Source organism: Anoplophora glabripennis, unplaced genomic scaffold (assembly GCF_000390285.2).
Source record: "Anoplophora glabripennis isolate ALB-LARVAE unplaced genomic scaffold, Agla_2.0 scaffold375, whole genome shotgun sequence".
NCBI lineage: Eukaryota > Metazoa > Arthropoda > Insecta > Coleoptera > Cerambycidae > Anoplophora > Anoplophora glabripennis.
Window position 1 is genome coordinate 260,231 of NW_019416498.1, and position 20,262 is coordinate 280,492.

At 34.0% G+C, this 20,262-nt stretch overlaps 1 protein-coding gene across 2 annotated transcripts in view; it reads left to right on the forward strand.

Moving 5' to 3' along the window:
- Positions 1 to 20,262, forward strand: part of LOC108909108 (alkaline phosphatase-like) — a 316,537-nt gene that overhangs the window by 181,322 nt on the left and 114,953 nt on the right. For both annotated transcript variants that reach the window (XM_018713342.2, XM_023454755.1), the window contains one exon: positions 14,185 to 14,363. In XM_018713342.2, coding sequence (XP_018568858.1) covers positions 14,185 to 14,363 — 179 coding nt within the window. The remainder of the gene's footprint in view (positions 1 to 14,184; positions 14,364 to 20,262) is intronic.

Here is a 20,262-nt window from a genome sequence, read left to right on the forward strand (position 1 = left end):
TTATTATAAATTATCAGGGGCACTATTCAAAAAGCAGTCAACTTGCTCCTTTGTAAATACTCGCGATTTTTTCGGTACATATCTCTCATTTTGTCTCTTGAGAAGAGCACGTAACTTTGAATATTTGCTCATATAAATTCCATTCTTTATACCTAACCAACGTTGACTGCAACATTGAATATTGTGTCCATAGCGTTGACGGCTTCATTTTATTTGCTAAGTTTGAAAAATACACCATCAATACATCTTCTGAATAGAATGGTTTTTTTCTTTACCTCAATCCATAAAACGTTGGTAGACACATTCATAAATTTCTCAAGATTTCTTTGGGAGAAAATTCAAAGAAACCTCTTTCGCATACTCTAGTATCTCCTCAGGACCTAAATCTTCTTTAGATTCCATTTTTACTGAGTTTTCAGCAAATTGAACCACAAACAATCACAAATAAACTCAATTAGCAATATGGCTACTAAAATTTGACAAAGTATTCATGATTACATCGATATATCCTACTTACCTACTTTACTTTATTATCCAAATTTAGTTTGAATAATTTCAAACCATAAATTAATAATTAAATGGGGGATTTCGGTTGGAGAGAAAATAGCATGATTTATTGGGATTAAATCTTTTTAATTCTAATATAACAATATACTATTGTTGTTTTGATGTAGTCACAAGGTCGTCAAAATTACTTTTAATTTGTCATATGGAGTAAGCAGCATTATAGACCCCCTCAAAGTCATATAAATTACAGTACTTCTAACTCGAAAATCTTTGTATTTGTCTGTTCTAATATTACAGGGGTTTCTCCACATAATGTTTATTGCATTCATAAAATATGCTATAAATGCAATTTTTTTATTATCTGGAGGCGTCTTTGAAAACAGTCCGTAAGGTAAAAATGTACTAATGTAAACTGTTTTCTTTTTTTCTAAAAAACGATTAAGTTTCAATATCTAATCTAATTGATCTAGCTAGACTATCACGTATTAAAAGTGTAGGCCTCATATACAGCGTGACGATAAAGTTTGGAACAAAATTCATAACTTTTCTACTGACTGATTTAAAAAAAAACACCGAGACAGGTCAATTTCGTTCTAGGGAGGAGCATCTTTTAAGATTATTCAGTTGTATACAGGGTGACCCAGAAAAGCTGGATGGCCAATAAATTTGTTTTTTCTTATGGAACATCCTGTATGTTTTTTGATATTCAGAAAAAGCTTTCTGTTACAAATACATAAGGTTTGATGGGTCTATCTCAAATAACAAAATAAATACAAATAATTAACGAAAAAAAACGAAAAAAGTTAAGCAAATTTAGCAATAAAAATTAGGGTTCTTTTTGTTGGCACTCAGGTCACTAATAAATTTCGTTTTTTGGTCGTTGCTTAGAACAAAAACACCACTGCTGTAGCGTGACATTTTCACAGAATAGTACGTTATATAATCTTAATAAACCGCAAATTTATCACTGAATTTTTTGGAACTTAGAAGGAATGGCACATTTAACTGAATGTGAAAAGATAGAGATCTTAATGATTGTTGGATATGGTGATAAGCTACGAACCCATGCGGAAGCATGTGAGCTGTTTAATCAAACACTTGCTGACAGACCACCAATTGCACGATCTACGGTGAGTAAATTGGTTGCCAAGTTTACAGAGACTGAATGTGTAAGAGATAGAACAAGACAAGGTCCACCTCAAATCGCTGAAGAAACCAAGTTAAATGTATTGCTGGAAATTGAAGAAAATCCCCATCAGTCAACAAGACAACTAGTCCTAAACAACAATGTAGATCAATCATATGTTGTAAAGTTGCTTCGTACAGAAAAGTGTCATGGATATAAAGTCCAGCTGATACACGAATTAAATGAGGATGACCTAGACCGCCGGTTGCTCTTTTGTGAACAATTAATGTTACGGTGTGATGAAAATCCAAACTTTCTAAGCAACATAATTTTGTTAAACAGAATGTGGCCTCGTCAGAGGCCACATTCTGTTTAACAAAATGGCTCAGTATATCGCCATCATTGTAGATATTGGTCAAATGACAATTCCCAATGCGCGCAAGAATTCTACAGTCAGCGCAAAGGCAATTAAAATGTATGGGTGGGTATCACAGGAAGGCGATTTTTAAGTCCTTACTTTTTTGAAGAAAACATACTGAATTCAATTTAAAGTTAACTGAACACAGTGCTCGTTCCAGTAGAGGCACTTGTCAAATGTAACATTAAATTTTGTGTTGGATTCATTTAAGGCCTAAGGGTTGCAATATTTGCATTCATTATTGTTATATATGCAAGAATAATGCATCTATAGCATGGTTTGAATGCTTTTAGTTAGAATCATAGCAATGATTTTTTGTCCGTTTATTTGTCGGGTTTTTTATGTCTTCTATCTGCTAGATATTTAGATTTTCTGCGTTTTGAGTTGGTGCCGGCTGTAGCATTTTTTTCCCCAACGTGGCAGACGGGTCCATGAAATTATTTGGTTTCAATAAGATGGAGCTCCACCTCACTTTGGTTCAGAGGTTCGGCATGATGATGTTGATGATACATTACCCGAAAGATGGATAGGGTGGAGAGGATCTCTTGGGTGGCCCCCGCGTTCCCCCGACTTGACTCCTCTTGATTTTTTTCTATGGGGTTATTTAAAATCTAGGGCATACTTCAATCGACGAAACAATTTAGCGGACTTACAACTGAGAATTCGTACTGAAATGGAAAGAATCAGCCCTGAAATTATTGAAAAAATATACAGGGTGTTCCATAAGAAAAAACAAATTTATTGGCCATCCCTGTATAAAACAGAATCATCTTATAAGGTGCTCCTCCCGAGAACAAAATCGACCTGTCTCAGCGTTGTTTTAAATATCAGTCAGTATAAAAGTTATGAATTTTGTTCCAAACTTCATCATCACGCTGTAGTTGGCAATAATAATATAACTAAAGTGTAAAGATAAAATTTCTACCCATACTGGCCCATTATAACCAATTAGAACCGGTATTTTTGTAAGTGGAGGCGGAAACCCTGCATACAATACACCCAAGCCCTTCCTCGAAGAGATAACTTGTGGTTGCCAGGAAAAAGTTCCCTTTCTGCAGCTGTCCAGAACAGTGATTTGTCTGGGTCATCAATAATAGCTCGAATGGCATGAGTTTTTTCGTTCTGGGGCCATCAACATTGTTTTTCTCGTATACTCGCAGATTTATATTAGAACGCAGAAATAATAAAGTTATTAATGGCCTTTGTTAGTCCGTAATTACCGACCAAATCCGGAAACTAATCGAAACCGCCACAGAAAAGATGAAAAGTTGCTCAATTAAAATGTTTTCTTTCATAATAAGGTAATTAAGATATGCAATCACGGCGAAATTGGACCAATTTGTTGCCGAGGGAGACGAACATTATTATTAAAAATCACACTGTCTCTGTAGTATTTCAAAATATACAGGGTGTTTCTTAACCAGAGGTAAAAAATCCAGGGGCGTATCCTGTGGGCAAAAATAAAGGTTTTTTGTTATATACAGGGTGTCCCGTTTAAAACTCCCCAGCTGGATATATCGAAAACGGAAAAAGATAAATTAATGATTTCTGAAAAATCCACTGTATAGTTTCAATAAATGGCTCTACTTGTGAGTACACTGAGAGAAATGCGTTTTATTCTTTATTAGAATTCTATATGCCATTATAAGGCCATTGTATACTATATGTGACAGTTAAACAGGTGAATATTGGATATAAAACGCGTATTGCTAGCACAGTTGTATAGTGACTATAAACCTTATTCTTTATTAAATTATTGTATAACTAGTATACAACGTTTTTTATACCCTTTACGAAATAATAGCAATAACTGTTATTAAAGTGTTCCATATCGTTATTAGAACATCTAGTACTGGTTATAAGTTTTATAATAATAAATGTATTAAACTGTTGTATACTCTGTATGAGTTAAAAACATATGTCATTAAGTTTTCAGAAATTTTATTGGATAACTGTAATTACAAGCTAAGGTTCTAATGTAAACATACATAAAACATACTTTTAAGCATTAAAAATGATGACAAATCGCTCCCAAAACTGTCCAGTTTATTTTCTTAGCAACGATGCACCCGTATTTTCTTGTATTACATGAGAATTTGCACTATAACTCTTCCACCTTAAGAATGAAGCATCCCCAGAAAGGTTGAGCTTCTTTCCATATAATTTTATTTCCTCTGGTTGATTGACTTTATACCCATGCTCTTCTTTGTCACCGTTAACCTTCTGTTCCTCCATCTTATGTAAAACTTAACATCAGCGATTTCTAATAGGACCTACAAAATAATAATTTTTAAGATTTAGACAAGATTTACATTTGAAAAAACAAAACAATTACAAGCCATAAAACAGTTAGATACTTACATAATAATTTTCCATTTCACACAACGCGATATGATCATGTATCCCACAAAACATGTGCATATACTGTCCATTTTCATCAAACTAGACGTGTGTAAGTCGATGCACAGCGGACTGTCGGAAATTTTACGATTGTTGTATTTTCTCTTCTTGAGTAAAGATAATAAAGACGTTGTGGTTTTGTGTGTTTATTTTGACAATGATTGAACATGTATGGACAATAAAAGTGGACTGTATAAGATAGTTGAGTACCGTTCTGCTTCATGCATAGCATGCTACTGAAATCTTAGAAGGGATGAGCTCGTGCGGCGAACCCTAAATCAGCGGCTGGAATAGCCAGGTTTCTTATTGAGTCGGCGCACTTCGCTCTCGGGTCTGACATATGATTATTATTACAAGACTATGAATATAACTTAACAACGATCATAACCGATTATGCACCGAGAGGTGACGATCACTTAACCATTATAAGATGCGTTTTACACGTTAAAAACGGAAACATATTCAGTATAAGAACGAATAATTCTGTTAATACAATTGTTATATACAAATTCGGATACTGGTCTTTATACAACAAATCTTCCCTACTATACAACTGGAATATAAAGTCTATAACACCTAATAATGTATAAGTAATTCATTATAACCTTTATTTCATAGATGCATAAGGTGTATTAAGCACCTTCCAGTTAAACTCATTGAATAATGAGTATGGAGATGATTGCTTTTTTTTAATAAAAGTTGTATATTGGTTATAAAAGTTTTAATATGCGCTATACACATTATTCTAGATAAACAGTTTAATAAGCCTATTTCTTTCAGTGTACAAATCCCGTTCCTCTCAGTGCAGGTATAGATGTCGCTGCAATCAGAAATATCTCTAAATTATAAGCAACTTTTGTAATATAAACAATTTTCGAAAAGCCACTAGTTTCCGAGATACTTGGATTTGAGGAATTTTTTTCCAGAAGGAAGCATAACTACTGCAGATTTTCATCGTATTAGATTGCTTTGAATAAAACAGTGATGAATTAATTTTATTTAACTAATAGATATCACAGGAAATTACTTCATTTAATCTTGTTTACGCAAATCATAGTCTTTTCGATCAAGATAAAGTAATATTTATTTAACAAAAACTGATGCAAAGTTAACAAAAATTACAAATAAACGATACTAAATTAACATAATACACGAGTCACAATAAGTGTTCAAAATTGCCGCAACAAAAGTATGTTTTAAGAGCAAGCATATTATCAAATCTGCTGAATTTGTCCAACATTCAGTTTGGGTGGAAAATCATAGTTCCCTGTCCAAAACAACTCCAAGGCATTGAATGGTATCTAACGGCAATTTGATCTTTCTAATATTTGAGAATTAATGGTATAATCAAATATAATAGCAAATTGCTTACGCGTAAACGTTAGAAACATTCGTGGTTAAGGTTATTTAAGTAAGACCATATCTCTATTTTCCCAACTATTGTTAAATTACTAGACAATCACGTATAGGGTTAATTTTCATAAACAACTTAAGATCGTCAGTAGAAAATAGATGGTCACGTTCTATTATAGAAGACAAGTCATTTATAAACAATAAAAACAAAAATGGTCCGAGGTTTGATCTCTGGGGAACTCCGGATGCAACTAAAAAGTATTCAGATTGTTGACCATTGTAAGTAATATATAAGTATTGTAAGTAGTCTATTGACACAAAATAAGACAGAAATAAGTAATAGAATTTTAGTGAAGCCTAACTAAAATCAAAATAGTTAATTTTTTCAATTAAAATATTATGGTTAATGCGGTCCAAAGCCTTTGAGAAATCGGTATATACATCAGCTTGTCCATATTCATCAAGTAATAAAGAAGGAACTAAATTATAAGTTTAATAAGTATTTTTTATCTTTTGAGAGTAACTGTAACCACTATTTAATCTCCTAACAATTGTAGTGTTCCGTAATCTTCAGCAATTAACTGAACTGAGCTCCCGACTATTTAATTTACATAAATTCCAGCAGATTTGCTTCTGCCACACACCGAAATCTTAATTTTATTCGCGGTTTTAAGCGGACTGAGTAGTAACCAGATCCCCATTAACACGACTTTATTTATTAACGAAACACCATTTGTGTGATAGTGTTTTTAACCCCTTTTAGTTTCTGGCTGTACATTTTAATTATGCAAACGGCTATTTGCTGCCAAAGCATTTCAAACCCGCAAAGATTCCCTCCAATTTCGGCGAAATTTATTCGGTTCTAATTCCAAGGGACCAGGCATAATCAAAAGACTAAATAGTACTGCAGGAAGTTGCAGATTTTAAACGCCTGCGAATGTCTTTTATAAGATTTCTTTCGTTATCATCTTCGAGTACTTTTTATCGTGTCGCGGAAACGAGCTTATAACTATAACTTCGAAATCAAAGGCCTTTGAACCGGGAAAGATTACTTCTGATAAAGCTATTCGATTCTACGACCGTCCGGGAAAATGAAATTCCTTATACTTACTGCACGCCCTCAATAGCATCACAATTTCTAGAGACAAAATATATACTTATGTAGGTATTTGTAACTAAAGGAAACGTGAAAATGCTGAAATATTGTATTCAGTTTTAGCAGAGTTATTCTACTGGGAGGCTGGATGTTTATACATTGTAGAGAAAATATATAGCAAACATGAAAGAGGCGCTTCTATAGCCCGAAGCAAGGACACAATTCTCATCGTTCCATCAAAGCGGTAATTGCTCCTATAAAGATAGTTCATAACTTTAATAGACCCTTTTTACTTGCTACAAATTACAAATAGTACAATATTAAAAGCTAGCTAAGCTTAACTGTACCCTTTGTTAATAAATCCAACTGTTTACTTCGAATCTAATAACATCAGCTATACTTAAATTAAGACGAGAGGAAAGCAAGTAATTTCAAGTCGGTTTCTCATATTATTTAACGTAAATGGGATGCGAAATCCCAGCCTTAAAACGTAAAAATCGTTTCCTGTGCCGTGGAGAGTTGTTTTTGAATAAAAATAATTAGATATAGCGTACACTCGCCTCAGGATAACGAAGCGAAAGAATTGTAGAAAATTACATCTGGTGATTTATAACTGGAAGAGCTGTGCTTTTTGACTCGGGTGAAGTTGTAACTATGCTAATAAGTTCCTTCTCCGCCTGCAAAGGCTATGCGGATAAGAAAATGGATAAGTATTATTACGATCATTAAAATATAACCGCTTTACTATAAAATCCGTATTCGAGATTACATAATGCATTTCATAATGTTATTCTGAAGTTTTGACATTTTAATTCTGTTTCGTATCTTAAAAAAAACACTTTAGTTAACTAGGACGAAATAGTATATTAAGTATTAAAGATCAGTTCTTTACTGGTTGAGGTTATATTTCCAAAATGTCGGAAATCAGTAAGACACTTGAAAAACATTTTGATTTTCGAAATTCTTTAATATTTTGAACTGGGATCAAGATACAGAAAAATAAAAAATACTACCTTGTAGAAGAAGTTTTATCTAATAAAAAAGATATTTTGCAGTTTTTTCATCCGAGCTATGGTTTGCCTGGAAAAAATTCATGAAGTCATCTTCGGCAGGCAAACAAGCGAATAAATTCACTCTTCAAACGTAAAAATTGTCAAATTTCACTCAAATATTGTATACATTAATATGTGGAAATGAATATAAATTTTCAAAATTTTCGAAAAAAATTTTTTAGATTTTCGTATATACTCAAGGTAGTAAATAGTAAATACAAGGTAATATTTACATAATTTTATTACAAAATTATATACATATTTTTACTACAAAATCATAGGGATTTGATACTGTTGACTATTTACATTCAACAGTATCAAATTTTATCTTAAACGACCAAAGGAGAAACCGGGAACCAGAAAAATTGCTATTTAATTATAATACATATTAAAAAAATCATTAATAGTGAAAAAACGTGTTCGTAAACAAAGGAATTTGTGCTTAGAGATTATTAATCTGTGTAATTCCCTCAACATTTAAAAAAAGTATCATTCAAATTTAGGCCTGGGAAATAACCATTTCGCGACTTTTTGTTTCGGCAAGCTTAATTTATCACTATAGATGCTAAATATTATGTACAATAACATATTAAAATTTGATATCTTCATCATATTGCTTTACTTTTTTTTAGCTTAATTGTAATTGTAATTATGTTCGTATTATTTAAAAATTACACTTTAATAAGACGTATTTTAGTTTTGTTCTTTATTCCCTGTATAAAAAATTAAATTTTTGATAACGTGACTCTTATTCATTTCTCAAGCTAAAACTTTTATAAAGAATGCCTTTTTTTCGTATCTTGCAAAATAAGGCATGTTTACTTTTACGCAACCTAAAATTTTTTTTGTTTTTGACCCACCCTGTACAACAAAATTGAAGTTCATCATGGTGATTCGTAATTTCTAACCAAGCAAAAACTTTTATCAAGGATATATTATTATTGTATTATGTGTTTCCAATGCGCCCTGCCATCCAAATCCCTTAGATTAGAGAAATTTCATCCGAATTAAGCCGACATGAAATATCGGTATAGCTATTTATTTCAATAATACTGAATTACCCAGCTGAATTTGACAAATGTCGTATTCAAATACCGCTATGTCATCCCTCTTTGAACCCCCAATCTGGATTACCATAATGATAATTACAGCCCAACTTTTCGTCTGGTTATATTACCGTCGTAAAATTCTATTAGTGTTCGGACTACTTCAAGCTTTTCAACCAACCCCTTTTTCAAGGGGTAACATTCCCAGATTTAACCATCCGGATGACTGCGACTAATGGAGCTAATGAAATATTTATAGTTTTATCACAGCTAAAATAGCGGCCGGCCGACATTCTTAGACAATACATACGCGTATCCTAGCAACGCATAAACAACAGTTTAACAATGCTTGTCACTCGTCCGCACGGATTTATTTTGTACACTTTTTTTTTCAACGCCTATTTTTGCGTTATTGTATTTCCTTACTTATTGTTAAATGTAAATGTTTATTTTAAAGAATGAACGAATACCTATGTAGTCAACTACAGACGACTGGATATTCTGCAGCAGTGTCACAGTTATATTATTTAATCATAATATCCTTAATTAGCTACTATTTTCATTTCTTGGTATTGAAGTACTGCAGAAAATATATTTTCAAAAAAACAAATTTATAATAATATTTTAGACAGCTAGTAATATATATATTTTTAATATTTGATCATGCCATAATTTTTATAAATTTATTTAATATGTAAGGTGGATTATTAGTACATCGGAATGTAGGTACAAGGTTTTTGTTTGTATTTTGAGACTCACTTACAGCTTTAACCATTAAAAAAACTTTCAATACGAATGTAGAATTTTTCCTTTATTTCTTTTGACCTTATCAAAATTTGCTGGCATAAAATATAGTTTAAACTAACAAAAAATCGTTAAAAAAATTAAAATACATCTTTATTGCAATAACAAATAACTTTTCTATAATTAACCTTTATAACAACATAAGGAGAATAAACGAATAACACGAAGTAACATTAAAATACCTACTAATTTTTACAAATTTTCCTCATACCCGTAATTGTGAATGACACGCTTTAAAATATACTTTAATTTTTAATTATTACGTTAAAATAAATTCAGGATTATCAAACATTTCATCCTGTATTTTTTATCTCATTACTTGTAGATTTTGATTAATAATATATTTTGTTGAAATGTCCCCACAAAAATATATCTAAGGGACTGAGATCGGGACTGTTATCTGGCCACCTAAGATTTCTAAATATATTTTTCACGGTATTTGTTAACAGGATTCTTCCTCCAAAATAAGTTTGCCGATATTCCTGCCCAAACTCTTGCACATTGTTACCTGCAATCTGTTGCGTGATAAAATAAAGAATATGGATTTGCTACATATTTACACAACCTGTATAACGCAATTTTTTTAACATATCTAGGTGTTATCGTACCAAATTGGAAGTCGACGCCCGATTCCAAGGCGAATTCATAAAAAATAATTAATTAGGTAAATTCATAGTTTTAATTCTAACTTGATTTATTTTATTTAGCGTTTAACACAGCTGTCATTTCCAAACAAAAAATAAGTTTCATATAACTCTTCAATTATATAGTTAAATGCATTAAATTTATATGTACATGTATTCCCAGTTATTAATTGGAAACACTGCTAGATCTGGGAACCGCTAGAACTGCTACCTATTACCAAGTAGAAGAGTTACCACGCTAAATATTGTCGGATGCCACTTCAGAAGAGCCTACATCCTTTTTGGATTGCCAAGTTCCAGCATTTAATACGCGGTCTGGAGCGATAAGCTATATTGTCTGTGGTTTTATTGTAGAGTCACTATTTTGACGTGCAACAATTGGAAACTCGCTCCATTGATTTTTTAAATCAATTCAAGTAAAACGGCGTCTGCTAGACTCCTTAGCCGCTGAGATTGAGAGAAAAATGACTCACTGACTCATGAATGCTTTGTCGCGATCAAAGGGAAACTTTTACAGACCGCATAATGAACAAGCCGGTACATTTGGTTAAAGATTTTCTACTACAGTCGTCAGTTATAAATAGAAAAGGGAGGTGCTTCAGTTCAAACATAATTTAACCTGAAATTGAATTAAAAAATTATTTATTTAATAACGAAAATCCTGCTGGGAACCAGGAAGAGGTCCGTTCTGGTAAACAGTTGAGGGATGGGATACTACCTTGTTAAAAATTAAATTTTCCGCCGTTTTGATCAAAGGAAACAGATGATCCATAATGCGGCTGTGAGCTTTAGGTATTTAATGCGCCTTTTAGGGGATTAGTAGTGTTGGAAACTTTTAACTGACAGATCGACCCACTAGAGGAGACGGAATTTATCTACAAAACAAGTGACAAGGGGCGGTTGTCTGTTACTAAACATTGTTTTGACTATATCTAGCTTACTATGAGGAAGTATACTATACTACATACTTACTATAGTAGATACAAAGTTGATTAAATGAAAACAGAATTATACTAGCTAACATTGTGTTAATCATTAACAAACGTGTTTAAATTTTTGCGAGATTATAATTAAATTCCCTTTCCTTTGCATTTAAACTTAAAGCCCAGAACAGTGGAAACTTATCGACGCGTCTAGTTGGAGAAAGGGGAAGATCCCATTTTATTATATTAAAAATTCCTTTTACTTTTGTGTACGCCGTAAACTTTTACAGCGGAATTACAATTAAAATTATTCCGCAGCCATCTTTATAAAAGAATCCTTTATACAGAAAATTAGAAGCCGTTGTGTTCAAGGGCAAAATGTAAATGGGATTACTTAAACGATTAAAATTACTGTACACAGAATTAACTGATGTTAAATGGAAAAGTTCATTACGGCTCAAAGTTAAACGAGAATTGCGAAATTGAAGTTGCCAAATTAGCTCGGAACAGTTAACGACAAACTAAAACAATCCCTATTTGTAGAAAATAAACACGAAACTGGAATAGTAAAAGTTTCTCGGGCTAGGGACTTGCTCAGGACACATTACGGACTTTTTAGAGGTCTGCGGGTTTAAATATTCTTCCATGTGTTTATAATCTACATAAATTTAAAGTGGTCATATTTGTGGTCATATTTTGTGTTTAAATGTAATTTAAAGTTTTAAACCTTACTAAAATTATAAAAAAGTAATATATTATTATTGGAAACTAGAATACTCAACATAGTTCGATTTATTTAACTTCAATTACTAAAGTTTGACCTTGACCTTGGTAAGGTCATTTGAAGGTCGACTACATAAATCGACCTTGATGACCTCTACAAATATTTTTAAGGATGTTCAGGACCATGGATCGGTGATCTTGGATTTAATCGTGAAGGTTATTTGTATTTTTGTATATCGATACCTACCTGTATTTCTGAGGCTGTATCCTGGAAAAGCGGTAAATTATACACCCGATTACATTGCAAAGTAATAAGAGATCAATGTAAAGTTCATTTGAAGATCAAATCAAGAGTTAACCCTGGAATAGCATTGAAATGTCCTCGTAATTCAAAGTTCCACGAATAGTGGCGTGATATTTTTAATTTTTTTTCAATTTTTCACTGTCACTCAACCTCATTTACTTTGAAACGTATTCAAATATGTTTTTTTCAATTCTGCTATGTTTTTGTTGAGAAACGAGACATTTTTTCCCGCTTTCATTCGTCACTAGTCGGCCTTCAAATGACCTTGAAGGTAGAGGTCATGATCAAATTCAAAGTCATGATTAAGTAACTTGATGTTGACCTTGAATTTACCTTCAAGGTTACGATTAAGGTGAAGTTTAAGGTCACCAAACACTTTCTCCCAAATGGACTGAACAACTTTCATTTAGGTCATTTTTGGATCGGAGGCTTCACTGACGACATATTCATGTGTTTGAATTAAAATGTGACACGTTCTGTTTGCAATAACGTCACATTTAGTAATTGAGTCGATAGAAAAATCCTAAATTCCTACTCTGTATTATATTAACTCTTGTTAAACTATGACATTTTATTGTTTTAAGGTTACCATACTTGATAACGTAGCTTCTCATTGATTTTCTAAGCTAGTCCTGTATTTCTAATGCCTATAAAACCAATAGCTGGCCAGCCAGTGTGATCAAATTATTTAAATTTATCGATGGACAGATGACAGATATTTGAAGTTTTCGCTACTTTTGATAGCTTTTGATAACAACTCTGTGTAATTTCTGTATATTGGAATCGATTGAAAGCGTATAAATGAAAATTCCTTTCACAAGTAATAAATTAACGGTATACAAGCATTAACGTGATGAAACCTTTATCGAGTCGGACTGAAGAAATGGTGGGATTCTTAAAAAATACATTATTTTGAACAGGAACGTGAAAATGGTGGTCACTTTTCTTACCGTTGTAATATGATTCACAATATTTAAATTTATGTTTAAGGCTCTCAGAACTGAGCCGCGGGACATAGGCGTACGCATTATTTATTAAAAAGCAACAAATTAAATTGTCTAAAATACACCACCATAAACACCAACGGATAGGAATTAATTACGGAACATCCGAACGATAACAACGCAACAGTATACTAAGATGTCGCGAACGTGAAAAGCATTCTGAGGCAGCGGCTGCCGCATGTCTCGGTTGATCCGCTCGGCACGCCATTGAATTGTGGCTCTATCACAGCTTTATTTATGTCCTGTTAATATTCTTTATTTCAGAGAGTTGTAGATGTATAGATACCCAAAAAATTTTTGTTGCAATAGCGGCAATTTTCTTTTCCTAATAAAAAAAGTGTACTGTTTTTATGACAGTGTACTACGCTGTAGGATAAAGTGGCTCCTTCTACACTATAACTCAAAAGTGACTCGATTATTTTATTCTATATCAATAATAGCCCAACTACATCAAATTTCGTTACAATCGATCAAATAATAATGAAGTTATTAAAAAAACTAAAAATTGAAAATTTCACTTAGAACGTCAATGACGTTTTCTGGTAACGTTCTTACCTTAACAAAAGTGGTTATATCCTCCCCGTCTGTTCCCAGAACTCGTCACTAAAATAGGTAATATTCCTTTCCGAACACCCTGTACGCTACAACAAAATTAAAAAATAAACTAAAGATCGACCTTTCAAAATTGTATGTAACGTATGTTACATTTGATTAGTAAATAAATATCTATCTATAACAACAGCTTCAGACAATCTAAATGAAAGTACGTTTTCTTCTGTTACAGGAAAATCAACGGGCATCGTGACTAACACCAGGATAACGCACGCTACGCCGGCAGCTCTATACGGCCATTCGCCTTCCAGGTACTGGGAGGACGACTCGAAGGTACCCCCGGCTTCACGGAAATCCTGCAAGGACTTGGCACGTCAGCTTATCGAGAATGACCCTGGCAGGAACATCAACGTGAGTAGAATCGCTTCCTTTGCTTTCCTGCCCCGAGCAGACATCGTCCTCTCGCTAATTATTATATAGAGTTGTGTAACTCGGACCAACTTCTATGTGCACTTGCAAGCCGTGCATCTCTTGTTATCGATTATCATTACGTAAGCGATTAGTGGACAGCTTATTAAGCACTCACATTAATTGTCTAGGCATCACTTGATAGTTTAGAACTGTTCAATTCAGTGTGTCCACAGAGAAAAGTGTATTGTGTTTCCAATACAGTATGTCGTTGTTCGCCGTATTATTTAATTCTGAAAATGTAAATAGAGCAAATTGTACAAAGAGTTGTTAGAGATTATCATACACGTATAAATCAGTATTCCATGTTAAATATAAATACATATACCTGTTAAATCCTCTACTGAATCCCCATACATTAGGGAAACCCTATTCGTTTATTTGACCCAAACTGTCGAGCCATTTGTCAGTTTGTTGATTTGTTAAAATGATTCCATTCGATTCTTTCGCGTCGCACAACATACTCTGTAATAATGCAAACACTAATGAATAACAGAATATCAAATCTGCCAAATAATTCGCGCATATAGAGATAATTCTGGTTAATGCTGCAGCTGTATGATTCAATGTGCCAATACTCGTTAATTAGCCAACGTTTCCATATACAAAGCGATGACATCAACATAATTCGCACAAACAGTTTGTAAAATTATGTACACAATGTAGAAAATTGGATGACTGTTGACTAAAAATGTTAGTCTAGTCTGTCGTTATAGCGATAAAAAATTGTAATAATATTGTAGCTAACTTGTTTGGTGGTCTCCAAATTCAGTGAGATTCAAATGGAATACGACTGGAATACTGGGACGATTTAATTCAATTGAAATTTGGACGGAGACTTATTTTAATCTAGTTCAAAACAGTACAGGCCGACAAATAAGTCTGTGTTTCTGACTCAGGCAGTGCTGTGCAAAATTGAGAAAGGACACATTCGGCCAGAACGAATAAGATGTAAAAGGGTCGATTCGGAACAGATTTCATTAGTTCAGAGCCTTTCTGTGGTAAATCTCTCAGTGTGATCAGGAGGGTTCTGGGCAAATGAACTGACTGACTGTGTCAGAACATAGGAAGTACTGTACTTTGAAACCAAGGAACTTTTGTCCTTTGCAGAAAAGAACGAAAGAATTGCTGAGCTTGAATAAAATTTGGCTCAGGAATGTGACGGGACTTATAGCGGGACACTGTCACTTTAGGAAACATCTGTACAGTCCAGTCTGTGGAGGATGTGACTTGGCGGATAAAACTTCTTTGCATATCCTGGGCGAGTGTCCAGGATTTGCACGTAGTAGAATGCCGCTCCTGAGAAAACCCTTTTTGCAACCCAAGAAGCTGAGAGAAGTGTTGACAAGAAAGCTTTAGGACTTTGTTAAAGGGACAAAGCTATTTGCTGAATAAGTTTGAACAGTGGGACCCACAATAGGCCTAATAAGTCGGCGGTGCTATGGGACTTGAATAAGAGCTAACCACAGGGAGAAGAAGAAGAGGAAGACTTCTACAGTTTGACTTGAAGTATGAATCCATTTTCATTTTCAGAATTTAATATGTCTTTGATCTTTTAAAACTGGCCGACATAAATCATCATTTGCGCTCTCATGCGTATGAGAAGACTGAATGTCTTGTCCATAAACATAATTGCTCTGTTTTTTTTTCTCTATAACGCTTTATGCTTCTGAAGAAATTAAGTCTCTGCCGCTGGATTTTGGGTATCTCCATAAGAAGTTTTCGGTTGTTTCTAGTTTTGACCCACCGAAAATTCAGTATCACGGACAAATTTTTGCTGCATCTTTTTAACAGTGGGCACCGTTCTCTACAGTGGAAAAATTGACGAGAATTAAGGAGAGTCATCAAGTGGTCTTAGTCGGTCTTGGGAGTTGACTTTCTTATTTTGTGTTAAAAAACTTCACCATTATTTGTTATAGCATTCATTTCCTTGGCAATGTTTTGAACCCTTCTCTTGCTTTATGCATGTTGCAAGAGCAGTTCTCTCTTGTTAAGTGTTAAGTACCTTGACAGGCATCATATAAGGTATCACATTTGCTGCCACTTCTGGTTAACTTTTTATTTGTCACTTTCGAAACAAATTCCAATGCGAAATTGTTTTGTAAGCAATAATATAGACCTGAGTACTCGATCCTATTCGCTTGAACGATTTTTAAACACACAACTGGAACGTTTTGCTTGCACATTTGTGGGCGGAGCTAACTTATTTATGTCGGTCTATCCACTTGTTTAATTGGAATTCTTTTGCGTTACTTATTCAAATTAAAACTGTTGTTAGGAATTTAACAGTAACTTGACATCTACTATTAACTATTCCATATAATACATTCTCCTTTAAGACTTCACTGTACTAAACTAGTCAGTGATTAATGTTTGCGGTACCGAACACGTACATAATGATATTCCGCCATTAGGCGATCATGGCGTGGGTTTGAACATAAACTTAATAATGGTAATGAGCTTACATAATTATTATTGGAAATAGCACTAATATGAAATCGGGCAATAGAAAATTAGACGTGGTAATTATAGCATCATAATTACAATTAAATTGATGTTTCAATATTAATATGGATGTCCTTGCTAATTATTAGAGCGTGCATATAAACCTAGGTAAAATTTGGAATAATTTTGATTCCACCAATCACTATCGCCACTTTGGGATTAGCTGGTTTATCTTTTATTGAGTAACAAGTTTTGCATCATACAGTGAAAATAAATTAATAACAGTCTGCTACTGACGTGGTTTTTACCAATGTTTTGAAAGAGAAGTGAGCAGTAACGAGTAAACAGCGATTCTTTGACAACTCCGGGGGCTGTTACAAATATTAAAACTTCTGCTTCATTAGGTATTGTTTTCTTTATGATGTTATTCCGTTCTCAAAGCACCTATATAGATATAGATCCTATATGTATTCATTTTGCTACTACCAAGGTTTTACTCTTACGTTAGGTATATCAAGTACCTACAAAAGTGTAATCAAATTAAGGCGCATAAAAGTTAATTAACCTTTACTTTGCGTTTCGCTACGCCGAGAATATTTGCATTTAAATTGGTTTCTACGTTGGTGGTATAGTTAGTTAGACCAAATTTGCCAAGCAAAAATTAATAGATAGAAGGAAGTGAGTCCTCAAGTTTTAGACCTTTAGTTTTCTTAAAAAACCTCTACGCTTTGTCTGAGGCAATTTGTTTCAATGTAAGATACATCTATATTCCATTGTCAAGTTAGTAAGCAGTTAGTAAGCATAAATAAATCAAGCAATTGCTATCTTTTTAAAATAATTTTGTCTATTCCCTGCATGGAAATTTTAATGTATCGTTCATCGCTATTTCAATGTTTTATTGCGTGTCATAATCGTACAAATGGAAAAGATGCATTATGTTCATACTATTTTAATTGGGTATCATGGTGAGTGTAAATTTTTTAAAGATAACCTAGTATTTAGCAAAATATTTAATTGCTGTTCCATATTCAACAATCTTTAGGATATTCTAAAATGATACGCCCAGGAACTCGAATTTCTTGCATTGAATTTCTTTATGTTGCACAGAGTATAAACTAAGCAACTGTATTCCAAGTCCCTAGAGAATTTCAAATTTTCGCTCAACTTTTCAATCGGAACCATGAAGTCGCCTCCAATTACGTAGGACCAATTTCGGCCAAAATAGAAACCCGTATTCTAGGGAAATAACCTTTTCGACTATGTTTCCAACATTTCCGTCGAAGTACTTTACGAAGCTCTCAGCCACTCGTAAACACCAGAGCTGCATCAGACGACACCGATGCAGTCAGCAGAGTCCAGTTTTGAATTAAGAAAAACTAAGTGAAATTCGAACTGGGAAACCGCATACAAAATTACAGTATCCAAATTATCCAAACCATAGGCGGACTTCGCTGCAGGACCTCTGCAGACTCATCAAAGACTGGGATCGAACGTCAACCCTGGTACTTTGCAGTTCAGTAACCAGGGACGGATGTCTGGTTAGTACGTGTAATACACTAAATTTCTATTTGCATAATATACAATCAGTTACTAATCAATACCCATTTATTGTAAATTAATATTTTTCAATAGATCCCAAATTTTTACAAATCGGAAATTTGTTAAAAAGTTTTACAAATTTTTGAGATTGCATTACTGCCAGCCTAGACGTCAGTTTTACTGCTTCATCCACCAAGGCATTGTCCAATCCTGTGGCGAAGATCGCAAGGGATAAACAAAGCTCCTAAAAGCTGCCCAAATTATAGTACTCATGGAATGCTTACACAAACTCTAAGAAGCGACCATATTTCGAGGTATTAACAGAATATATACCTCAAAAATAGTGCTAGACATGCAAAGACTAAAAACCAGTGATATAGGCAGATGCAACCATACACTAAGTGTCCACAAATTATTTACATTTAGGACACTCAAGCTCAGTTGAAAGCTTCCAGAAACTGTGCCATCTCGAAAGTGTACAAGAGTGGAAGAAGGCAATAAAATATAATGGATTATTGCCCACATTTCTAGGAACTTACTTCACCTTCGATGAAAGACACGGCGTCCCGACATCTCGTTTGTCTCTTTGCCGGCTAGAAGAAGACGAGAGTCCCAGCACCGCAAGCTCGATAAAAATAAAAGTTCTATCCATTCTCGACTGAATTAGATGGCATGGCGCCCAACGTGGGGCTCGAATTTAGGAGAAGCCAAGGGAATGTGGTGTTAGAAGACATAATCATTCAAGAAATTATCTGATTGTGCTCGTATATAATGGACAATGTAACTTGAAGTTTTTTTATTTAAACTCCCATTTATTTAAAAATAAATGAACATCTAAGGAGCGTTATATTGATAAGATTTATATTTTACCGCCGTAAAATAAATAACCATTAAAAACGACGGCCCGGGTAATTACTATTGACGAAATAACCAAAATGATTTTAGTACGTTTCCATTAAGATAAATGGACGTCTGCGCTCCCATTTAGAATGCAAATTAAATTGTGGACGGGACCAAATGGGCCGAAATTGACGAACCATTTGCCAGCGAATGCGGGCCGCAGATAATGCAAGCAATAAAATCTATACCGGCGGCGGCGCTCCGTGGATGGGCCTAGGCCATCGCAAGCAGCAGTCCTAATGGATTGCGCCGGACGACGCATAAGCCGGACTCAATGGTTATGTTAACAATCCACGTATCTGGCGAAATTGATGTGTAAACCATTCCATTTATCTGTGATTACGCCTGCAATTGAATACAAGGGCTTTTCAGTTTTACTCGATTGCGCCGATATTCCGCGTCTACCGCTGATTAATGGCCGGTGTGTGTTTAGGCGTACGCGTTTAGCTCGAATTCCTCGTGCATCGCACTCTGAAGGAATGTTTATATGGTGGAGCAACATAACAGCCAAAAATCAATTAATTGATATTGTAAAAATAATTAACCTGACATTAATAATCACAGTTGGTTAAACGCAATCAGTCACAGGCATACAAAATAAAGACAGTGAACTGACATAGAGACCCTACTAGGTTGTCTATAAGTATTTGAGGCTATGTCCCGCGCAGTGGGTTTTGGACTTTTGGAACTACTATCTACAGTTTCTCTTTTTAGGAATCAACAACAAAGTCCTTCATCATATTAACATCCCATCTGCACTGGTATCTTCAATTTCTTTCAAATATTGATGAAAGCGTTCATCCTACTCCTCACTATAATCACTTATGTTTTCAGGAAAGTGGTTCAGGTTTGGTTCAGATTTGAGGATCCTCGAAGAAATTTGGAAATTGAATCATTATTTCATCGGACCAAGTTTTATAAAGAGAGGAAGAAGCAGTATTTTCGAAAGGCCAATTAG